The sequence below is a fragment of the Bombyx mori genome, chromosome 3 (genome assembly GCF_030269925.1).
Source record: "Bombyx mori chromosome 3, ASM3026992v2".
Lineage (NCBI taxonomy): Eukaryota > Metazoa > Arthropoda > Insecta > Lepidoptera > Bombycidae > Bombyx > Bombyx mori.
Genome location: NC_085109.1, coordinates 5,723,724 through 5,747,109, shown reverse-complemented (window position 1 = coordinate 5,747,109; position 23,386 = coordinate 5,723,724). Strand labels below are relative to the sequence as shown.

General features: G+C 35.0%; 3 protein-coding genes across 4 annotated transcripts in view; 1 reads left to right on the top strand and 2 right to left on the bottom strand.

The window, feature by feature from the left end:
• The window catches only part of LOC101739146 (probable G-protein coupled receptor CG31760), an 87,477-nt gene extending 82,103 nt beyond the window's left edge, over positions 1 to 5,374 (bottom strand). Inside the window, exon 1 of the mRNA XM_004931810.5 lies at positions 5,057 to 5,374. The gene's annotated coding sequence lies outside the window, so the exon portion shown is untranslated. The remainder of the gene's footprint in view (positions 1 to 5,056) is intronic.
• An 8,224-nt stretch (positions 5,375 to 13,598) lies between these two features.
• LOC101742852 (uncharacterized) lies at positions 13,599 to 18,129 on the bottom strand. Of its 2 annotated transcripts, none has more exons than XM_004931753.5 (3): positions 17,687 to 18,129; positions 17,417 to 17,599; positions 13,599 to 16,964 (listed from the first exon to the last, which is right to left on the bottom strand). In XM_004931753.5, exons 1-3 carry the CDS (start codon positions 17,733 to 17,735, stop codon positions 16,750 to 16,752), a joined length of 447 nt encoding a protein of 148 aa, XP_004931810.1. In that variant the 5' UTR covers positions 17,736 to 18,129; the 3' UTR covers positions 13,599 to 16,749. The 2 variants fall into 2 exon arrangements, with proteins under 2 accessions (XP_004931810.1, XP_062531497.1); XM_062675513.1 differs by having other exon boundaries at positions 17,887 to 18,084.
• A 1,971-nt stretch (positions 18,130 to 20,100) lies between these two features.
• On the top strand, positions 20,101 to 23,149 carry LOC101742993 (uncharacterized). The gene is made up of 3 exons (XM_004931754.5): positions 20,101 to 20,293; positions 20,387 to 20,548; positions 20,954 to 23,149. Exons 1-3 carry the CDS (start codon positions 20,230 to 20,232, stop codon positions 21,175 to 21,177), a joined length of 450 nt encoding a protein of 149 aa, XP_004931811.1. The 5' UTR covers positions 20,101 to 20,229; the 3' UTR covers positions 21,178 to 23,149.
• Positions 23,150 to 23,386: the final 237 nt, after the last annotated feature.

Below are 23,386 nucleotides of genomic sequence, written 5' to 3'. Positions count from 1 at the left end.
GAGTGGTTACCGTCGCCCATGGACTTCAGCAATGCCAGGGGCAGAGCCAAGCCGCTGCCTACCAAATTATTTATTTATAGTATTTACGTCAAAAAAAAAACAGTAAGCAATAAATAATCACAAACAACGAAGAAACAAATAAGCGTATCTATTCGCGAGCTACATACGTACTACATACATACGTAGTATTTCAATAAGACATTTTAGTATCAGAATGTAAAATCGAAAGCCTTCAAGAATCGCAAAACCGGCGCGTCAGAGTACAAACGTTATTTACATAAACCCTTCTTTCTTTATGTTCGATACGGTGGATTTCATTGGCACCGAACATCTGTTGACAGTGATGAACGGGTGTGCACTAACGGAATTTTAAATTAAAATATTCTACAGAGCGGAAAATTGAGAATTTCTTTCTGTTTATTAATGGTATTTGTAGGTGCTGGACTGAAATTAATATTGTCCGTGACTCGAAGTGTTTCAAGGGTTGAGTTTCGATTTCCTATTCCTTTGGACGAATTTCAAGGATTTTTCGAATTTTTATTCAGTTTGATAGTCACAGAATAGTCATTAAAATACACACGGCACATAGTAAATCTTTATGATGACAACTACTGCGGTGTTTAGAATATAGAATTTAAATAAGTTCACGGGTCATAGAGTAAATTTTCATTACATTATCGAGGGTTGAAAAGTTATTTCGTTTAAGTGACATTTTTGCAACCATACAGGAGAGCCATTTAAAGTTTAAAATTTGAAAAAACAAATCATGACAAAAAAAAAATTCTTCGACTGTTTAAATGGGGTAAATATAATTGAAGTTCAGTTAAAAACATCGAATTGTTGATGCTAATACCAAATAAATTTTGTCTTTAATACAAAGATAGCTTTTGCGTATTATGCGCTTTTCCACCTCCTTTCCCCACCACCTTTCCCCCCTCGATATTATATTATAAGAATTACATTTAACGCGTCTGAAAGAGCGTTTAATGCCTAATATTCATATAAAATATAGTCGAGAGTTAGTAATGGACGCGTCAGACTCGTAGGGGATCAGATAACTAGTGTGCTTAGCAACGGTTACGTGAGAGTCTTCAGAGAAGCGGCGCGGCGCTATCTTCTTCTATACGTAAGATATAAACGTTCTTGGATCATAATATATATTCTTATAACTTAGTCTCCGACTTCTAAAGGTTTCTCTAAGTTAATGTTCCGATTTATCTATTGCACTCTTGTTGTTAACCGGTTACAGAGTCCATGGACAACACAGTGTGTATAGATAAGCCCGTCATGAACGATGAACTTGAAAATTCATTTCAGTTGTATTCTTACCATGATACCGAAATATCTGACCAGCATATTTAGGCAGAATAATAGTATTTATTTTGGGGCCACAATATTGCCACATCTGATACTTGCCGCTATTGCTTATCTCTTGTTGGCACCAGTAACCACAATAGTACCTACTGAAGTAGTTAAATAATAAATAAGAATTGGGATTTTAAATATAGGATTGTTATTTTAGTGCAAATGAAACATCCGATACGGGACCAAATTTAAAATAACTACCACAATCCTTTTGATTTTATTTGTGTTCACTCAATCATCGAAATTCCATCATAATTACTCATTCTTGAAAAATTAAATTCTTTTTATGTAATACATTTTCTCTTACAGCTTCGCTATTGACATAAACATGAAAAAAATATACTGAATAGTCATACCAAATTTTATTTTTGGTAACCCTTAAATTCGATCACAGTTATTGAGCAAATACAAAAAAAAATTTGAATGACAAATAGCGGAGAAAATGGTACGTAGTTGTTTTGTCTTTGCCTATTGATATATAGGTATTTTTAATACCTATTTTTACGTAAAAATAGGTATGTTACCGTTTTAATTAATTACGAAAACCGAAGAAAAAGGATCTCCCATTGATATCATTTCAATTACAAAGGATATTAAAAAACGTTGCTGGAATAAATTGAGCACTACCTTTTTTGCTTGCCTACTGCTAGTAACCTCAAGGGGTTAACCTAGTTTCATCGAAAGTGTAGGCGAGTTCACGGGGCGCAGCCTGAGAGACTTGGCTAACATTTGCTTAGCACTATCCTAACGTCCATAATTCATTGAGAGAATACTCCATAGCCGAATTACACCCGCATGGTCTTTAAGAGACTGAAGTCTGTGGAAGTCAGATCAGACATTTACTTGGAGCGTTCCTCAGGACATTTCGGCTCCTATCTAAGATGAACTTGACGACGTAATCTACAGACTTTGTATGGACGAAGGTGTAATTCTAAGTCACAAGCTTGGTGAGTGAGACGCTCTAGCAATGACAAGATGGAATGGAATGGCTACCCGGATCAACGTCTGTTGTTTAAGCGCTACAAAACTCAGGCGGCCGGTGTTTGGAGATGAGCCCGTTGAAGATACAAGGTTGTGCGTTCACTGCCAAGAAGGACCCCTTTGTTATGGTGCTACAATTCCAAGGAGTTCCCCTGCAACCTTCCACTAGTATTGGGATAATTGGGGTCGACATTTTGAGCGATGTCCAATTTTGGAGTCATTTGGAGGGCAAAACAAAGTTGGCGTCCAAAATAGGCAAAGAAATTTGCTTTACAAACCACAAGTCTGGCCTCGCGTAGAATGTTGCTCTCACCTCTAGACCGGGCTCCCAAATACCAGCTACTTCCATTTGATTCGATCCGTTCGGATTGTTGATAATCCTATTCTCACGGATCGTTTGGAACTTCTGGGTCTGCGAAGGGACTTCACTTCTCTCTGCGTTTTGTACCGTATATTCCATAGGGAGTGCTCTGAGGAATTGTTTGAGATGATTCCATCATCTCGTTTTTACCATTGCACCTCCCGCCACCGGAGCAGAGTTCATCCATACTAGCTGAAGCCACTGCGTTCATCCACAGTACGCTTCCAGAGATCTTTTTTGCCACGTATTGGGCTCCCACTTGAATGGGCTCCCTTCTACGGTGTTTCCCGAGCACCTCTATGACATGTCCTTCTTCAAACGAGGCTTTTTGAGAGTATTAAACCACTCACTTTCAGGTGGGCTGTATGCTCGTCTGCCTACAAGGGCAATTAAATAAATAAAAATTACTTTGATCGATATAAATTCATATCTTCATTTGAAATACTCGTACGCTATACGAACGAATTAAGTTAATTACGTCACAATTTACTCAACAAATATCTTTTCCAGTGACCGTAACAGGTTCCTAATTCGCTGTTAAAAACCTTAGGGACAACCTACCAACCGAAACGAAATACCTACATGAAAACTGAAACGTTTCAAATAAATATTTGATCTGGGTTTTGACTTAGTTTCATCTGGGTTTTAAAGTCGCGCCTATTGATGTCTACCTCCTGTGTATTTCTGCCGCGAAAATCACTTGCTTAGAACTGAGTAGTCGCCAAACGAGAATTTTTTTTTATTTTTTATTGCTTAGGTCGAGCTCACAGCCCACCTGGTATTAAGTGGTTACTGGAGCCCATAGACATCTACAACGTAAATGCGCTACCCATCTTGAGATATAAGTTCTAAGGTCTCAGTATAGTTACAACAGCTACCCCACCCTTCGAACCGAAACGCATTAGTGCTTCACGGCGGAAATAGGCGGGGTGGTGGTACCTACCCGTGCGGACTCCCAAGAGGTCCTACCACCAGTAAATAACTTAATAATAACACCGCGGAATTTACGTTGTCATACCATACTATGAAAGCTGAGTTTTTTTTTTTATTAATCGGCTCTTGTCCCCTATTTTTAAAGACAGCTTAGCCGTGTCATTCCATCTGAATAGACCGTCTGCTCCTTAGAGAGTTATCGGATTGTGAACTCTTTCTAACCACCCAATAAACACTTTGATATTGAACACTTAGTTACCGATAATACGTGCTTTAATTATTTGAGCACGAATGAGCACAAGAACAAGACGCTCTCAGCGCTTTATGATAGATAATTTCCACGGCCCATCTGGTGTTAAGAGAGTAAACTTCAAGGAACTTTGCAGTTACCTATGTAGGTATATTTTTATATCCGCGTAGGGACGGGCTGAAATACAATTTCATTGTTCGTAAAGCCGCTTAAGTCGATTTATCGGAAAAGGCGAAAAACTTAACATGAATCTTTTATTAGAAAATATTAATGCTAACGCAATCGATCAGCTGACATTTTATTAATCAACGTAGAATTTAGGTAGATGCTTTTAAGGGCCAAACGACATTAAGCTGTTGAAATCAGAACAACGAATCCGCTAAATGCATTGAAACATTTCATTGAGGTATAAGTTCAATTAGAAAACGATTATAGTGAATAGGTATTACAAGTGCAACCCGGTGTCAAAAATAAAATACAAACCCTTATAAAACATTTTACCAGCAATCAATATGTAAAATACAGCTGCGTAGAAAGATATTATCTGGAAAGTACAACTACAGACGGATAGATGCCAATATTATAGTACTTCTAGGTAGTCGGAATGACATATCTGTAGTATTAGAATCACGTAAGATGTTCTAACAAAATTATGAAAAAAAAAAAAAAACACAAACATTTATCTGTATTGTAATGCTTAAGTTGAAACACAGCTTTCTTGCATATTGTCTGTATACGTTTAAATAAAAATTTCATAATATAGATATTTTAATTATTTTGAAAGAATGAGATTTAATATCTATTGGATTTACATTGATTATTTTTTTAGACATGTACCTTACTATTTACGAATTAAACATGTATTAAACAATTTAAATATTAAAAATGCTGTTGTAGTTATTTTGTAAACAGATTCGTTCTAAAAGTATTTTAAATGTTTACTTACTTTAAACATACTAGTAAAAAAAAATTGGCTTGCGTTATTAATAGTTGAATATATGTATTCCATTCCTGGAGTATAGTTAGGTAACATGACGAGTTCCCTCCCTCCAGCCTCTGAATACGCGCGAGGGGTCATAACCTTTAACCACTTTCTCGCGTCCTTCGTAAACAAATCAAACGCTAATCAATAATAAATTTAAGCAAAAAACAAACTATATACTCACCAGATCAACCTGTTACGGCCATTTGACCGACGACCACTTCACCTTGAGTCAATACTCACGATCAATTAACAATTTTGTATTTACTGAATGAAATGAACTTCACATTAGCACAAGAAATGCACGTACTAAAATTTCCCCATCGTGTTAATTGAAAATAGCGCGTAACGCGAGGCCACTAACAAATGGTTACTCAATCATTCCAGAGAAAGTCGTTATCTGTACGAGTGCGCGACGTGAAATGTGAAATTCCCCCTGCGCTATTCAAGGGACTGAAGCCTGAAGCCTACGGGAAAATATCAAGCCTCGACCGGGATTTGGATGGAAATAATGCGATCGAGAGAGGCGGCGGAGATCTTCCTTCTCTTTCTCGACTATGATTCACGGTTGAGTCAGAAAGGGTAGGTGAGATCATTGTCGCTGTTGTCACACTTACTCGGGTCCAGGCGAGGTCTCCCGATGGCTGTCGAGGACAGACGACGCGACGATCACCGCTGAAAGCTCAACGAGCAACGATGATAATTGCAAAAAAATAACATTTTCCAATTTCCACAAGCCTAAGGTTCCTCAGATATTTGCCGCAATTCTTATGGTTAGATTAGACGAATATAATTCCTGTGCAATGAATATTTAGCGAAACTGTGTAGTTATTTAATTAAGAAATTGCGCGGTCCTTAAATTAGAACGTATTTTTTTACGTTTCAATTCTTAGCTGTTTTAATTTATCAAAAACCAAACTGAACAACAAATTGAGGTAAACTTTATAAGAAACTACAAATTGCTTTGAGGATGGTAGCTTATAATTCGAATGCCATCTAAAGGAGCAAACAAAACTGTTTTCCTGTTTTATTAAAAACAATATTATTACTACTCCTCCTCTACTATTTATTAGCGCCTACATAATTTTATTGTTTGTATCAAAAACCTTTTCTTTGATTTCATAACACTCCAGTGTGTTTTGTTTATTGCAATGAGACAGATGAGTGGACGAGCTCACAGCCCAGCTGGTGTTAAGTGGTTACTGGAGCCCATAGACATCTACGACGTAAATGCGCCACCCACCTTGAGATATAAGTTCTAAGATCTCAGTATAGTTACAACGGCTACCCCACCCTTCAAACCGAAACGCATTACTGCTTCACGGCAGAAATAGGCAGGGCCGTCGTACCTACCCGCGCGGACTCACAAGAGGTCCTACCACCAGTGTATTTTAAATAAATTTTGCTTTAGATAGTTGTTTTTAGACAACCAGACCTTTTATCACGAAACAGTTTCTTGTGGTTATTTCCAACATGATGACGATCCACAATTATAATAGTACTTCGTTGGTAATTAAAGCTAATTAATTGAGTGTTGTACTTAACTAAACACGAATGTAAGTTGATTGGAAAGTACACGGAACTCATTCTAAATTTGTTAACGGCTTATTAGTACTTAGTGAACACAATAATATCGATGTCAACTGGTATTTAAAAATAATCTGTCGATACAACAAATTAATGTTGTGTGCTGAACAATATATTGTTTAAATATCATAAACAAAAATTTTAAATACTCGGCAGTTTTCTTTCTAAGTAGCCTGATAGTATTTTTAGATATTTAATGTACGAACACACGACCCACCTAATGTTAACTGTGACATCAAGAGTGTTTATTATTATTATAATGTATCTTTGTTTCAGTAATTAAACCATAACATTTTGTTAGTAAATATTAATTAATTATAATCTATGTTAGTAACTTCAATACCTAACACACCTATTTGACTATTTAAGCATTTGACATTATATATTTCATCCCCCCTTGAAACATGATTTCTAGCTGTCAATTTTACCTACAGTACAAAGGCCGCCCCAAAATTAGCACCAATGTTCTGAAAAAAATATATTGTATTTTAAAATTGCCACTACTTAATTTAATAGCTAAACTGACCCTTTTCGTCCATCATTAAGAGAGTTAGCGGCCCATCTAATGTTAAGCGTTTACATAAATTAAAGTTTCAATGGCAATGGTACAATAGCTCTGCTACTATTTAAATAGAAACACGTAACTGTTACGAGCCGAAGTAGAAGGAAGGGCAGGATTCTTGGCTTTGGGGATTTAGACGATTGCTACTAATACGAGAGCCAGGAATAGTTCAAAATACAAAGAAGTTATAATATTAGTCACGTGCCCAAATATGTTTTTCTCTCGTAGGTATAATAGTAGGTATACAGTGAACCTCATCGCCAATGTCTCAGGGACAGTCAAGCCGCTGCTTAGAGCACAGAAATCTGCTTAAACCTCGTTTGAACATAATAAAAATATAGTCCTCAGGAAGCACCGTGGTTGGAATTTCATTACAAAGTCAGTTATTTCATAATAAGTAATTTTGAGAGGCCGAGACCACGGATTATGAGGTGGGCAGTACCTATGCTGGTCTTTTTTTTTTTATTGCCCTTGTAGGCAGACGAGCATACGGCACCCTGATGGTGAGTCGTTACCGTCGCCCATGGACTTCAGCAATACCAGGAGCAGAGCCAAGCCGCTGCATACCGCTGTCTACGAAGTACCCAAAAAAAATTTACATATCGCTGCTTTATGTACTTAGGTACATGTTAAATTTATACGCCCAATTAAACATACATTCCGCTATTCACGCTCGAAGGCCGAAAGAGAATTTCATTGAAATATGTAGCCTCCGGCAGGGCTGAGTCCGTATTGAATAATTAATGTATAACCAAAGTGACAGGAGCGCAACCAGAATCAAATTGCTTCCTTGAAACCATTAATTTGATTGATGACTCAAGACCGCGGGTTACGATTAGACTTATTAATTCTCTTAAATTGAAAACTTCAAGTAAAAATTTTCACAACTGCATGAGTTGATTTTTTCAGTGACTTGTTTGGGAGATTACGAACTAAAAATAATAGGATTAAAACCATAATAATAAATTCGATTTAATTTAGCAAGGGTGCGCGATTAAACGTGCTAACACTTTATCATTTATTTATTTGTTTAAATGTATTTAAAGTAATATGTGCAAATACTTAGTCTGGCCATAAATACTGTTATAATTAAAAATTAAAAAAATTCTATTGCAAATAACATTTATTACTTTTACAGTGTGTTAGTTTAATGCATAAATATAAAACAATTTAAAGTATAAAAAGCTTATTCGAAGTGGTCTCCATTGGCTGCAATACAGTCATTTAAACGTTGAGGCCAGTTATCAATAGAAGCACGCAATCTTTCCATGGGAAAATTTTTCACTGCCAATCGTACGGATTGTTTTAGGGACTCCAAATTATCATGGCGTTTAGAGCAATCCGTACTCTCTAAAACTGACCATAAATCATAAACCAGCGGATTAAGATCGGGACTAGACGACGGCCAGTCTTCAGCTCTGATGAAGGCCGAAACGTTCGTTTCCAACCAAGACTGCGTAGACCGAGCTTTATAACCTGGCGCCGAGTCTTGCTGGAAGGACCATTCTTGATTATTGAACATGGTGTTGTTAAGGGGCTTCACTACCTTCTCAAGAATGGTATCTTGATACACTTGTGCCGATGTTTTGATACCTTTTTCACAAAAGTATGGCTCAGTTACTCCTTCATAGCTAATACCCCACCAAACCATCACTGAAGTCGGATAGTGCCCACGTTGCACTCTGGCGACTAATTGGGAAGCTTCCTTAGAGCTTTGAGCATAAATACGGTCATTTTGCTTGTTAAAATGTTGCTCAATTGTAAAAAAATTCTCATCCGTAAACAAAAAATTTCTATGACCTCCCTTTGCGTACCACTTCAGTAGTTGTTTCGATATTACCACCCTATTCTCTTTTAAATTATCAGTTAAGAAATGACCAGTACGTCTCTTATAGGTTGCAAGTCCTAAGCATAGACCTATATAGTAGGTACACGACATATTGTTCTATACGTACAATTGCTTATATAAATAGCACCCATTTTGAAGGCACATACATAAACATATATCTATCTCGTTCTTACTCAGCACTTTAACTCGCAGGAAAACAATATAACAGTATTTCAGTGCGTACATAAAATGAAACATGAATATACGTAAATGTCTCCGTCTCCGTCTAATGAGGCCGAAAATCCGCCATGTTTAGCGCGCCAAATGTCATTGTCACGTCAGTTCGGCCGTCTGTTTTGGGTTGTACATTATTTGTTGACTTTGATATCGATTTAATATGATTGCTTATATAAAATTTCTTATTTTATCATGCTTAAAACATACAAAAATAATAATTAAAACATATTTTATAGGATCTCAAGAAAGTCGTCGAAACTATTTAAATAAAATAGTTTTAAAACACTATTGTCAACTCGTTAAATATTTAATAATTAAGTGATTTTAGAGAGGAAGTTACAAGGAATGACGTTTGTAATTTTATTAAGGAATAAATGTTCTGTAGGTGTTTTTTTTTATCAGGCGGTCCCTTGATAAGTTTAAAATTTGAATCACTCTCAAGTGAGAGTGATTCAAATGGTGCGGCGTACCTTCCTTGAGGTGCGCTGCGGTAGTGTGTTACGGACTTTAGAGTCAGCAAAACAATTAAAATAGATTGTAATAGTCTAAGAAAAACACGTACTCAAAATACGATAACATTCAGCATGCTAGAAATGGGCAGATGGCACTGTATTACGCCATATCTTTATGTTTTGCGGCAAACGACAACTTTATAAAATCAGTGTAGCAAATTTTAAAAATCGTCATATCGTTTACTTGGCAAATTTGAAGCACGAACTCGTCTTAGATTTCACATAATATCTAAATCACATCATCTTTGCACATAACAATATACTTACTTCCTATTAAAGTATAAATTCTACAAATACATTCACTCAACAATATTTAAAATAAAATGAGCCAAGAACGTTTATCGATAAAAACTACTAACATTAAAATCTTCTGGGCAGCACTAAAACCGCCATGTTTTGTGGCCAGATGACGTCACAGTGGCACGAATTTTTTGTTGACGTTTCATTTCCATAGGTTTCCTACTTCAGTGGTCCTAAGTCATCTTTTAAAATACGCGACATGGTTCTAGGTGCTATCTTCATCTCCCGAGATAAAAATCTTTTGCTTTCGGACAGGATTTCTTCGAAATCTTTCCCTTACTGCTTTGACCACCTTTTTCGTACGAACACTACGTGGACGGCCAGATCTTTTTCTGTCACAAGCAGAGGAGGTCTCATTGCACCTATTAATAGCCCGGTACACAAACATTTTACTAATACCAAGCGTATGGAGAGTTTTAAAAATTGCATTTGGTTCCATATCTACTTTGTGTAATACAAACACAGCGATTCGGTTCTCTTTATCACCCCACTCCATTTTAATATCGCAAAATATTGTACAATGTATTGGCGCCAAAATGAGAAAACTCAATGAGCAATCATATAAAAATGACAGATTCCAAATTCAAATGTAATATTTTGTTTATTTTTAATTGTAACAGTATTTATGACCAGACTAAGTATGTATCTAATTAAAAAATATGTCACGTCTACTATGATCTTAATGTTCGGGATAACCATAGGTTTTATTTTTACTTTAATCGATAGTACAGGTAGGCAGGAGGTATAAGCCCGAGCGGGATGGCCTTTTCAAGCATCCAAAGCATGTTGTAGGTTTTAACTTATTGAAATGCAAAATTAAACTAATTTTGTTCTTTATTTATGTTTTAAAATAAGTATTTCGATTGACAATCGTATTTAGGAGTATTTATCATATTTATTTGAGTATTTATTTTATTTATATTTTATTAAACTATGTTTAAAGTTAGAAACCAGAATTAACATTTTTTTTATCTCTAATATTTAGTTGTACTTTTTAGTATATTAGACTCTTTTAATGGCGGCCCTGGCACCCGTCGTTTACCAACCATGTTAGTTAGAAGAGCTATTACCGTTCGGTGGTTTCGATAATTATCGATGCGACTGCAACACGGAGATAGCCAATTCTAAACCTGAAACTATTAATAGAGACAATTAAATAACTTAATTTATAGACCGACGTTTTACAATTATGAACATGATCGTATTATTTGAAATGGATGAATGGCCAATCAAAGCTATGCTATTCAGAATAGAGGAAAATATAATTGCCGCCAATACACGTGCTTTGCAATATGTAGGTCATTGAATATAATTTTATGAAAGTTTAATGTAGGTTACTTAAGTAGGAACCTACAATAAGCAATTCTGTTTAAAATAGCTATGTTCAGCAGCTTCAGAAATTCCGTGAAAAATATAACCAGTTCGTTTGTTCTTATAAATCAATAAATGTTCACGTGTTAATTGAAGAAGGTCGTTTCTTTATTGAAGCGTTAGCGGGACAGATCTAAACATTTATAGCTTATATGTACATTATAACACACGAGTAGCCTGCTCATTCATTACATAGGTAGGTGCGTGTTTCTATTTTTACTCAAACTCTTAATAATTTTATTCTAAAATCAGAAGTCACATTAAGGGTCTTGGTAGGTACTACCGATAATTTAGATGTCTCATATGGACATAATTAAATTGCAAGTCTGTATCTTTGTATGGTTTTTAACGGACAACTTATTTTTATTAAAATAGCTTAACGTGAGCACAAAATTCGACAATTACGCCATTTGAGTCAACATAGTCGAGTGTTTTCGAAAATAACAGTATTGCAAAGGAACTTGTTTCGAACTATACAGATAATTAACTAAGTAAAAATAGTAAAAACGCAGAGGCTTGGTATAGTGATTGACTGAGGCCGTGGATATCACTGCTGCCGAGCTTGAGACACGAGGACTAGATCTCAATTGTATAGCGACTATTGTACTCTTAACGTATTAGAAGAAACACGCGGAATATACTACCTAACTTATCGGGAGCAGAAAATTTGTTAACCCCTGTAAGATTCCATATGTACCTACATATGTATGTATCTAAAAGCCGATTGTACGTACATACATATGTTCCTTAGGGACCCCGAACCGGCCGGAGCGGATAATCTTGTGAAGTTTGGTGGAGATCGAATCAAAGTAAAATAAAAGATCGACTAGCACGGCGGGCCGTGTTTGACTAGTACCTATGTAAATTAAATTTAATATTCTATCTGTGTAAAATTAGTTCCTTTTTTCTCCTACCTAATCGTTAGCAGCCTAAAGGGCTATTCCAACGACCAGCCTCAGCCTGAAAGAACTTGCTAACACTAGCCCTAGCAATAGCAGTGCTTCGCTGAATCTACCGCCGAATCGGAATTGCGACCTACTGAGAATTACCGGCGAGAAACTCAATGGACTGTATCTATGGGCTAGGTTGTACGTTGAACTCTTCCACAAGTTCAACAAGAACGATGACATATCCTTGGAGAGCTCAAAAGCACCGAGACTGGGTCGGGAGGATCCGATAAGTTCTTACGAGGAAGGCGGCTTTGGGTCGCCCCGTCGTCTGGGTCGGTTATGTAATTAAAGCAGCCACTATAAGAGGGTTGTCGTGACGAGTCGCTTTGCCGAAGATCATGGTACAATTCCAAGTGAAGATTTCTATGATTGTACCATCAACATATGATTGGTGGCATAAGTTCTTTTTTGCGTATTCGTTTGAACGAGCTCACGGCCCATTTGGGAGTGAAATAGATACCGAACCTCATAGACATCAACTTCAATGCCGCCACCTACTGAGACTTGATGTCATGGTCTAAATTGTATAGTGATTACGTACGTGGAAATTACGCAAATTACAATAATTGCGGGGTTGATTTTTATATCAAGATGTCATCATCTTGGAAGTCATTCGTGAATATATATCATATAAATATAAATTCTATTATATATATATTTATATATTCATTACCTATACTGATAGCCTTGAGAGGCTATTTCAGCTTCGCCCTAACATGTAGGTGAGCTCACGGGGCGCAAACCGGAGTGTTGCTAACATTGGCCCTAACAAGAGCAGTGCTTCGCAGGATCTACCACCTGATCGGAAACGCGACCCACTGAGATGATCCGGCGAGAAACTCAGTGGGTTGTGGCTATGGGTGAAATCGCTGGTCGAGCGACGGGTTCTACGAGGACGGTGACCGGTGCTTGTGGTACCTAAAAGCACCGTTAATAGATCGGGAGCATCCATAATGATACAAAAGATTGGCACCTGCTTCTAGTTTTTGAACATAAGCAATCGCATCACTCGGTACGAGTACTCCGGCGTCTTATCATTTAAGCTACGACTAGCAGTTTGGGGAAATGTTTTTTTCCCAAACAGTGTTTAAAGTTTTTGGTGGAGTTGAAATCGGATGACGTCTCATTTCTAATCGGGAGTTCTTTAAAACAATTAAATTTCTCATTTTTGAAGTATGTTTTTATTAATCGGCTGTGTCTATGTTTCGCTGTTTTATGAGACAGAAAGGGATATTACTCAACTAAATCAGCTTGCAGCGTTTCGCCCAAAATTTACTTGATGGACTGAATCCCGAGCTTACAGAAAGAACGGATTTTTTGAAGTAAAAAAGTTTTGAAATTAGTTTGATCTAAATTATCTAAAAAAAAACTACCTTCAATTTGTGTACAAAATAGAATGTATATTTATTTGTTGTTATTGATGATGATTACAAAATTACAATATTCATTCATTAATTTGTCAATTTAGAATGCAGTCAGCTTAAGAGATTCTTATATAATAAAATTTATTGCATTACAAATATTAATAAGTTTTTTTTATTGCTTAGATGTGTGGACGAGCCCACAGCCCACCTGGTGTTAAGAGGTTATTGGAGCCCATAGACATCTACGACGTAAATGCGCCACCCACCTTGAGATATAAGTTCTAAGGTCTCAAGTATAGTAAGTATAGTTAGTTTCTTGAATACGATCAGGCGTGATTGTCGTGAGCGATTTAGTGGTGGAAAGTACTCTAGACCACCTTCAACTGTTTACACAACTGTATTACTGGTGGTAGGACCTCTTGGGAGTCCGCACGGGTAGGTAACACCACCCTGCCTATTTCTGCCGTGAAGCAGTAATGCGTTTCGGTTTGAAGGGTGGGGCAGCCGTTGTAACTATACTGAGACCTTCGAACTGATATCTCAAGGTGGGTGACGCATTTACGTTGTAGATGTCTATGGGCTCCAGTAACCACTTAACACCAGGTGGGCTGTGAGCTCGTCCACCCATCTAAGCAATAAAAAAAAACAAATCAAAATAAAAATAAAAGTCGGGAGCATTCAACATAGGCTAGGACTTCACGCCTGGCCAGACTCGTGATACACAGCACAGCGAGGCTCGACCACGTGTTCTGGAATACCCTACTTGACTCCGCACATAAGACCGCCATTCGGATCGTCGATAACCATTGTATTCCGTATACTAAGTTCTATATCGACGCTCGAAAGGCAAACGTGACTAAGCGACAATAACTGCTTTGTACATAAATGATAGGCAATAACCATATTCGAGGCGCAAAAAATATATATTTCTAGGTCTATTAAAATTATTTCAATCCTACAGCTAGATTCGTTAAAATAGATTTTTTTTCAGGTATTCCAACTTTAAATTAGTCTACTGTAAAGTTCACGCATTGTCGCTTAGTCACGTTTGCCTTTCAAGCGTCGATATATATATATATAGAATGTTAACACTCGAAGTATTTAGCTGCCATTGCGGTTTTATCCATGAAAGATGGAAGAAATTACAATCACGTGCGCCCTAGATTACCTTTCACAACAATATTAATATACTGATTTAATTATGATGATTATTATGTTATGAATAATGGAGGGTAGAGGTAAGGAGAACCATCTTAAATGAGGGGACAAATTGAAAAAAATATAGTTGTGAGTAGAAAATTACAACTCAAAAATTCTTCAACATAGTGTAAGCAAAGCAAGTGGTGTGACATGAAGGTGGCAGTTGTAAAAAGGAGTAGTGTGCAGAGTTGAAGAAATTAATACCAGTTTTGGCACTATCTATCACTAAATTACACCACTTGCTATGGTGCCAATACCTTTGACTGTTTTTCGGCAGACACTTTTTCATAGACAAAGAGTGTGCTCTTTATCTCTACTTTCCATATTATTTATGTAATTATATATTATATCGCCTTTTCGCATTAAAAATGTACAATTTCCAAAAATATGCGATATTGAGTTAATATTCGTACGTATTTTTCTAATAAATACTGTCAAAAGAGCGTAGTTTAGTTTTGAGTTTTTTTTTTAGTTTACCTATGTTTTGACTACTATTAACAAAATTAATACATAATTTTATGTTACTTTAAGACAGATAATGTAACTGGTGTAAAATAGTTGCAAATATAATTAATATGAAAAATATTACATGTTAAACCTTTAAAACACTCTCCTGTAAAATTAGTAAGTTTTGAGATTATACAGTTTTAATGCGAGAAGACGACATGTGTGACGCGTAATAATCACTCACAACTTTATTCACACGCTCTTATTCGAAAAAAATATCCTTTCACAAAAGACCCTAACATATGCTTAATTACAATTGATAAGGTGTTTCTCAATTCATTTTATCTTATACTATACTGGACGGACTTGGTTACTATTTAGAACCTACATTTTTTGTGCTTAAAAAAATCTATGTTTTTTACATAGCTAAAAAACGGTTATCGTACAAGAAAGTACTGACAATATCCCTTACAATACAAATAGTATAATTATAATTAAACTCAACATACAAGGCATAAGAGCTGTTGTCATAATGGTAACTATCTCAATTTAAATGAAAAAAAATATCTAATTTGAACATAAACAAATTTTCTTTTAGCCACATTGGATTTTGTAATCTGTAATCTAAGTAATGATTTCACTTCAGATCACACAGCTTCGTCGACCTCAAGCATTAGCTAATTTCTAATTATTGAATATTACTGTGCAAAAGATAATGAGTATTTTAATCTCCAATATTTTTTTTAGTTATTTGTGATTCTCTTATACCCTGTAATACAATTTCATATTTTAAAGAGTTTTATTATTATATATGCCACAAAAATAAAGAAGTAATTATGTCTTATAATGGACGTATAAAATGTTGATAGAACTGGTATAATTAAAACTAACATACTTATCATAATAAGTTAGACAATAGTCTCTTTGTGAATCACTTATATGATTCATAGTACACTAGAGAAATTATGTAAGACACTTTGTTAGGCAATATGTTACATAATTAAATCTTAAAAATGCAAAATATATCATGTGATAATAATATATCATAATAATAGGTATTTAAAAACAAATAGATTCAAGTAAATTTAAAATAAAGGAGGTTCTTTTTTAAAAAATATAGGCTTTAACTAAGTTATCTATAAAAAATGCTTAACTTGTATAACTGAGCAAGTTAAAAATATTAGTTCCTCAATTATTGAGTCTATTTATGTAATTTTATACTAAATAATAGCTCCACAGATTTAATTGAGAAACCTTGAAATTTATGGAATTTTATACCATATTTGTATTTGTTTTGTTAATAATTTATCTACAAATGTTCATGTTGTTGTTATAAATTTTCGGAATTTAGTTACAACAATAAGAGTATGACACGATATAAGTATGCCTTTTTTTACATGATATTATATAGAGCTGGGATTCTATATTACTAATAAAACAGTACTGTTAAAATCTCTAACGCAAAATCTACCATAATACATACCGCCTCCTTTAATTTAAACCTAAATAAATAAAAAATCTAGACCTTATACAAGCCAAACAATATGCTCAATGAGCCCATGAATAATGCAATTGAGAGAGATACACTCGTAGAACCATTGCATTCATCTGAGGTACAGTAACATTCTTCCCAGTACACACCGTTGTCATAGACACCCCAGTTACAGACACCGGTCACTCCAGTCTCAGCTACAGATGCGCATCGTCTTATAACTTGACGCCATCTGCCATCCCCTGAAAGCATTATTTATTTTATTAATCTTAATAAACATTCACTTATAATATAAAAATGAAAATACCAAATGATCAACATTTCTCTTTGGTTTATTTTTTTTGGCTTCAAATGTTGGCAAATGCTATAGTAGTGGTCACGATTGCTTACTGACATCGTTAATTTTATTAAGCTTCGGTGAAAGAATGACATGCATGTGATTGCACTTATGAAACACTTTATTAAGAGTTAGATATAAATGCATGATTTCAAGACATAAAATATAGAAAATAATATACTGACAATGATTTTAATGGATTCTTTGAAAAATAAATTATATTTTTATAACAAACCAGATACAATTTATACAATTAGGTAGTTACAATTTATTTGATTTACTTGTTTGAGCAGACAGGGCCTGTTTTGTGAAAATATTAATTTAGTATTAATTTGAAAGGATATAGCATGTACTTACAAATGAACCCTTTGGGTCCTTGTTGAGTTAACTTCATACAAAATGCTCCTGGCATGTGAGATTCATCGCTACCACAGTCTACAGCTATGTGACTTTCTCTATCGAATTTCCTGTATGCTCCGCATGTATCTTCCCCTTTGTGATCTTGAGAAGACGCGCATTGGTAGCATTTTATCGAAACAACTAAAATTAATGTAACAATCTTTAGAAATGTACATACTGATGTATATATTTATTCGTTTAAATACCAGATTTCATTTACGATCTTACCTGTTTGAAAGGTACATAAAAGGGAAACAAACATTAGTTTTACATACATTGTGACGGTTTGTAATTTTTCTTAAAAGATATGAACCCAACTTGGAATTAAATGGTGTGACATACAATTAATGTTTCAACGTTCAGAATACACAGTAATATTAGTTATTTAGTTATCTGTATACAGTAAGTAGGTACACACAACTACACACCCATCCGCCGTTTCTTTTTCAAACAAGCAAACAAACACCCATTCAATTGATAGAAAAGTAGTAGTAGTAGGGTTTTTCTCGAAGAGAAAGGCAATGAAAGTTAGCCATACAGCCAATTCTTAAGTTTTATATTTTAATATATAATTTTACATTTTAAGGCAAAAAAGCCAATTCTTTAATATTCTTCATTTGTCTGTTTCAAATCCGTGATAGAAAAGTAATTTAATTTATGTAATTATTTTTTATTTCATTTTAAGTCCTGGTATAAGGAACTTTGAGCACTTACATTTTTTGTAAGACTGTGGTCGAGCGAGAATGAGTGCAACACCTAGAACTACTTACGGATTTGCCTGATTTAATCACAGTGCTGTTGGATGCTATTACTTCTAACACTAGCAGCGACCAACGTATATTTAGGCCATGGCAGCAGCTTGCTCAGTTTTTCACTAGACCTCGTTGTCCTTAAGTCAAAAAAGAGGTAATTTCATATCACCTTACTTTATTTCATTATTTCAAAAAAATCTGTCCCCCATCCGTTCCTTTTTGCTTTTCGTAGGTATATGATTTCGTCGATTTTGTACGTGATTTCGATTCCTATATAACTTCCTATTTTCAATATGAGCCAGCTCCAGCTATGAGCGGACCCTAGGTTCCCTATAGCCTATTGATTCGTTGTCCCACACATAGTTCTAGTTATGTTTCTAATTCTTTTGTTGTGCAGTCTGTTCTGCTATGGAATGCACTCAATTACACTCCCTCTCGATATTAAGACCATTACTGACTGCTGCGTGTTCAAGTTCAGGGAATGCTATTGGAGAAGTTAACCGTATCGTCATGAATTGAAATTTTTGTTAATATATTCCTTATATTTGCATGCATACATGTATACATATATATACATAACCTATATATGATTTATGACCTAAATTTGAAAAGTGGTTATAATAAGTTATACAAGTGACATAAATGGTATTTTAAATATTGAAACATCAGAAGAAGAAACATTAGAAACATTGAAACTTATGAAACATCAGAAGAAGAAACATTAGAAACATTGAAACTTATGAAACATAAGAACTGGATGATATTCCGCCCCCATAAAAAGACGGTACGCGACCGTGCCGCCTTTATACTAGGACGTCTCTACCCGATGATTTGCAGGCGAAGTAAAATGTCCCTTAGAAATAAGGTGACACTGTACAAAACTTGCATACGCCCCGTCATGACCTATGCAAGTGTAGTGTTCGCTCACGCGGCCCGTACTCACCTAAAATCATTTCAAGTTATTCAATCCCATTTTTGCAGGATAGCCGTCGGAGCCCCGTGGTTCGTCAGGAAAGTCGACCTCCATGACGACCTGGACTTAGAGTCCATCAGTAAGTATATGCAGTCGGCGTCGATGCGCCACTTCGATAAAGCGGCACGACACGAGAACCCTCTCATCGTGGCCGCCGGTAACTACATTCCCGATCCTGCGGAAAGAATGGAAAGCAGTCGACGTCGCCCCAAACACGTCATATCGGATCCTCCCGATCCACTAACGGTGCTTTTAGGTACCTCAAGCACCGGTCACCGTTCTCGTCAAACCCGTGTCGCTTGCGACGAAGTGTTCGACGAGTAAATTAACCCTCAGACACAGCCCACTGAGTTTGTCGCCGGATCTTCTCAGTGGGTCGCGTTTCCGATCCGGTGGTAGATTCTGCGAAGCACGGCTCTTACTAGGGTTCGTGTTAGCAACGTCGTCAGGTTTGAGCCCCGCGAGCTCACCTACTAATTAAGGTTACGCTGAAATAGCCTCTCAAGGCTATTAGGTAGGGAAAAAATGAAAATATATATATATATATATATATATATATTATATTTGTTTATGTTTAATGCACCTACCATCATTTACTCTGCACTACTTTTGGTTCACTGGTAGAGAATACGTTAGGCATTAAGTCTGCCAATGTAAATAGTTTCCGAAGTGTAATATATAAATTTCGATCTGTTAGATTAGAATCTCTGGAGTTTATTACTGGGATTCTGCCAAATAGGTTATAGAACTAAATAAATTTACACCATTTTATTAAGAGGTAATTTCATTTAATTCTATCCAATGCTTACTTAATGCATCTCCCCTAATTTTAATGCATTATCAAAGTCTTTCGGTACATTTTACTTCCCGTATGTACAGCAGTTGTTGTTTAGTTTTGGTAATGTATGGACTAAAATACCTTTGCCTGTTATGGGATGATTGAACAAAAAAAACTCTCTCGATGAATTTCAAACATAATTTTACGGAACTAATCATCATCAAATATTTTTGTAAATTGTTTACGACATTTTCAACCCAATTATATCATGGAAATTAACAAACTTAGTAATTTTGTTGGTTTTTTTATTATTTTTAGCTTAATGCCTCTCGGTAAGATTACTATTTCATTCACAAAACTTGGTCACGCCCTTATCGGCATAGGTACTTTAAAAACTTTTAATTTATTTCAACCGTTTATTTTAGCTCTAAGTATAAAATGTTGGAACTGCAGATCCAGCACCGATCCCAAATGCGCAGATCCTTTCGATAATAGTACAGTACCGATAACTGATTGCAATCAAGAAAAGGGACTTTCGCATTTGCCGGGAATGAAACCAAGCATGTGCCGCAAAATAAGACAAAAAGGTAAATGAAAATATTACTTTGATAGTACCGAAAGTATTAAAAACCACATTGAATAGAAAAAACAATAATGTTCAATTGTATTATGTTGGCTACGAGTATATCTATAACTTTAAAGCATGTGACCTTGGAAAACAAAGACGTAGTTACTACTTAAACCACTTAAATACTTCTAACAACACGAATACTTTTAAACTTTATCATATCAAACACCCAAAAATATATGGAAAAAGTTTTTGAAAATCGATTATCTTCATGATACGTTACTTACTCGCGAAAGATATTGAGCTATTATCACAAATTCACCAAAACATCCTTTGCTATGAAATTTTTCTAACAATATCATAAAATTTACCATTAATTATGAGTATAAATAAATTGCATTGTAAACATGTGTTTTTATTACAGTTAATGGTGAATGGAGGTACTTCCGTGACTGTGCTTATTTGGGTGAAGTTGGCATTCAAGGAGATGAAAGGTTTTGTCTCATGAGGACTGGTACATACAATATATTTGTAGAATACTGTACTTGTAACAGTAAAGATGGTTGTAATTCTTCTTCAGTCATCAGTCCTTTACCTATATTCTTAGTTGTATTAGTTGCGTTAAGCTCTTTTAAGATAGGGCTCTAAAAAAAAAATTGGTTGTTGAAAGTGGTAAAGGGTTAAGGGAAAGTGGGTAAATATGTATTTTTTTGACAATAATAAGCATGTAAATCACTAGGTGTTTGTTAAATAACACTTGGCACAAATTAAACTAAAAATAATGTTAATAAGTTAAAGTGATGTATATAAACTACAATTTTCATTGAACATTAGTTAGCTCTCAAAATAGTAGATTGTTATGGGAAATAGATAAAGATACAATATTTCAAGGTATGTATGTTATTGTACATTGTATGTACATTATACATAAATCAGTTCCTTACCTTGAAATAATGTACATTTCAATTTTAAAGGGGCTTTAGGAAATACAGGTAAAGCAATAATAACATGCACATATTTAATCTAATTCTATACTAAAGCAGTTTAAGGGTAGTTTCAGAAGGGTGTGAGGCTAAAAGAGATCAATATAATATGCTTACTACCTATCACCTAAGTCAATGCTGTCTATTTTATATTAATTTTACTTTGTGCACTAAAATGTAATTTGATCGGAGAATGCAGATTTTTCCATACTAATAGCAAATACTTATTGGTAGGCTATATTAATTGTAAACCAGTATTGTTACGTCCCTAAATTACTTATTTTCGTTGTTAAGCAGTTCTATGTTCCAGTTAAAAAGGAGGGGCAGCCATTATTATTGAGACTTCATACTCATATCAAGTGACTAGTAGCATTTATGTTGTGATATTTATAAGCTCTAGTGACCACCTATCCGATACGACAGGCCATGAACTTATACAACCCTAAACAATAATAACCTAAACTGATAAGAAGCAGAACTATTGCTTTAAACTAAATAATAGGTCGAAATAGATGATAAAATAAATTACTTGTATTTTGTACGCATGTTACTGAATGATAAACAATTGCCTCGTAATACAATTTCAGAAATCTAAACTGATGTGTTTGGATTTTTGTTTTCGCCGGTCGTTTTAATTTCGCGTTTATTATTTTAATTTTATTAGAATAAAATAAACTATTAAATTACAGTAGGAAACTAAGTCAACTTTGTTTGAAATTTGTTCGCGAAACATGTTTTTCGATTTGACAAAATCGTAATACTGAAGAAAACAAGTTAATTACACGTATGATTCGTATAGAATAGGTATGAAAAACAAAATACGCTAACTTGAATGCAGCAAATGATTGGTGCATCATTTGCATTGGATCAAATATCTGAGGTCCTCTCGTCATAAAGTTGAAATCCTAAGTCAAAAAAACGACCAGACTTCAAGGGACATACTAGTTGTGCTTTCTGTATGCAAAAACGAGGGTTAGGTACGATAGTTAGCATATTAATCAAGTGCGAACGAAATTATTTCATTTGAAATCTAATAGTCACTAGTAATAACTAAAATAATAAACGAGAGATTAAAATACTAGTTGTAGTTACGAAAACAATTAGATATTGCTTATATCTTAATACACAATAACGATTGGAAAATCAAGAAAGAAAAACGCTTTTACGCCCATTAATAAAATGAGTTTTCCTGATTTTTTTTTGAGAAATCATTCGTCTTTTTATGATGAAGACAAGAGATATACAAGACCTTAGCAGCATTATAGGTATTTACCATTTCTGAACCCGAGCTGGGTTTTAAGACGTTTGTTCTTTGTACATAATGAATGAATGTAAAACGCACAGGCTAGATTTTTGTTGTTTTTTGATGTGAAAAAGTGATGAGTTTAAGCCGTTGTAAGAGCTTTCATTTGTAGTAACGGAAAGATGACACTGCCATCTCTGGAGCTCTGAATCAACACTAAAGATAGTGGTATCGTCGAAATAGAATTCATAAATATTGTTAAAACATTGACAACCGTATTGATTTAAGATTAAAGACTGAATGAAATCCGTCCGTGTAATTAATTTTTATATATTTTTATGATAAAATCAAATGTTATAAATCTTTTTAATGTAATAAAATACTTAGAATTTGCCGTTGTGTTTTATTTGCGTAGGTACGACTTAAAATTGGATATTCAAAGTTGAAAGCAATTCCTAGACTTGTTTTATTTACATATACATGAACTCGTCGTGGCCTAAAGGATAAGACGCCAGGTGATTGTGCCGGTGTACGAATCAGATTTGAATATTTTAAATGATATACGTACCTAACAAATGTTGATTTCCACGGTGAAGGAATGACATCGTGTAATAAAAATCAAACCCGTAAA

What these genes read in the sequence shown, in the direction of transcription:
- LOC101742852 (XM_004931753.5), bottom strand. Translation starts at nt 17,735, where the DNA reads ATGTATGTAAAACTAATGTTTGTTTCCCTTTTATGTACCTTTCAAACA. An exon ending in TTTATGTACCTTTCAAACAG is followed by an intron (nt 17,600 to 17,686) that starts GTAAGATCGTAA and finishes CATTAATTTTAG; the next exon opens with TTGTTTCGATAAAATGCTAC. An exon ending in AGGACCCAAAGGGTTCATTT is followed by an intron (nt 16,965 to 17,416) that starts GTAAGTACATGC and finishes TAATGCTTTCAG; the next exon opens with GGGATGGCAGATGGCGTCAA.
- LOC101742993 (XM_004931754.5), top strand. Translation starts at nt 20,230, where the DNA reads ATGGAAATTAACAAACTTAGTAATTTTGTTGGTTTTTTTATTATTTTT. An exon ending in TTTTAGCTTAATGCCTCTCG is followed by an intron (nt 20,294 to 20,386) that starts GTAAGATTACTA and finishes CGTTTATTTTAG; the next exon opens with CTCTAAGTATAAAATGTTGG. An exon ending in CCGCAAAATAAGACAAAAAG is followed by an intron (nt 20,549 to 20,953) that starts GTAAATGAAAAT and finishes TTTTTATTACAG; the next exon opens with TTAATGGTGAATGGAGGTAC.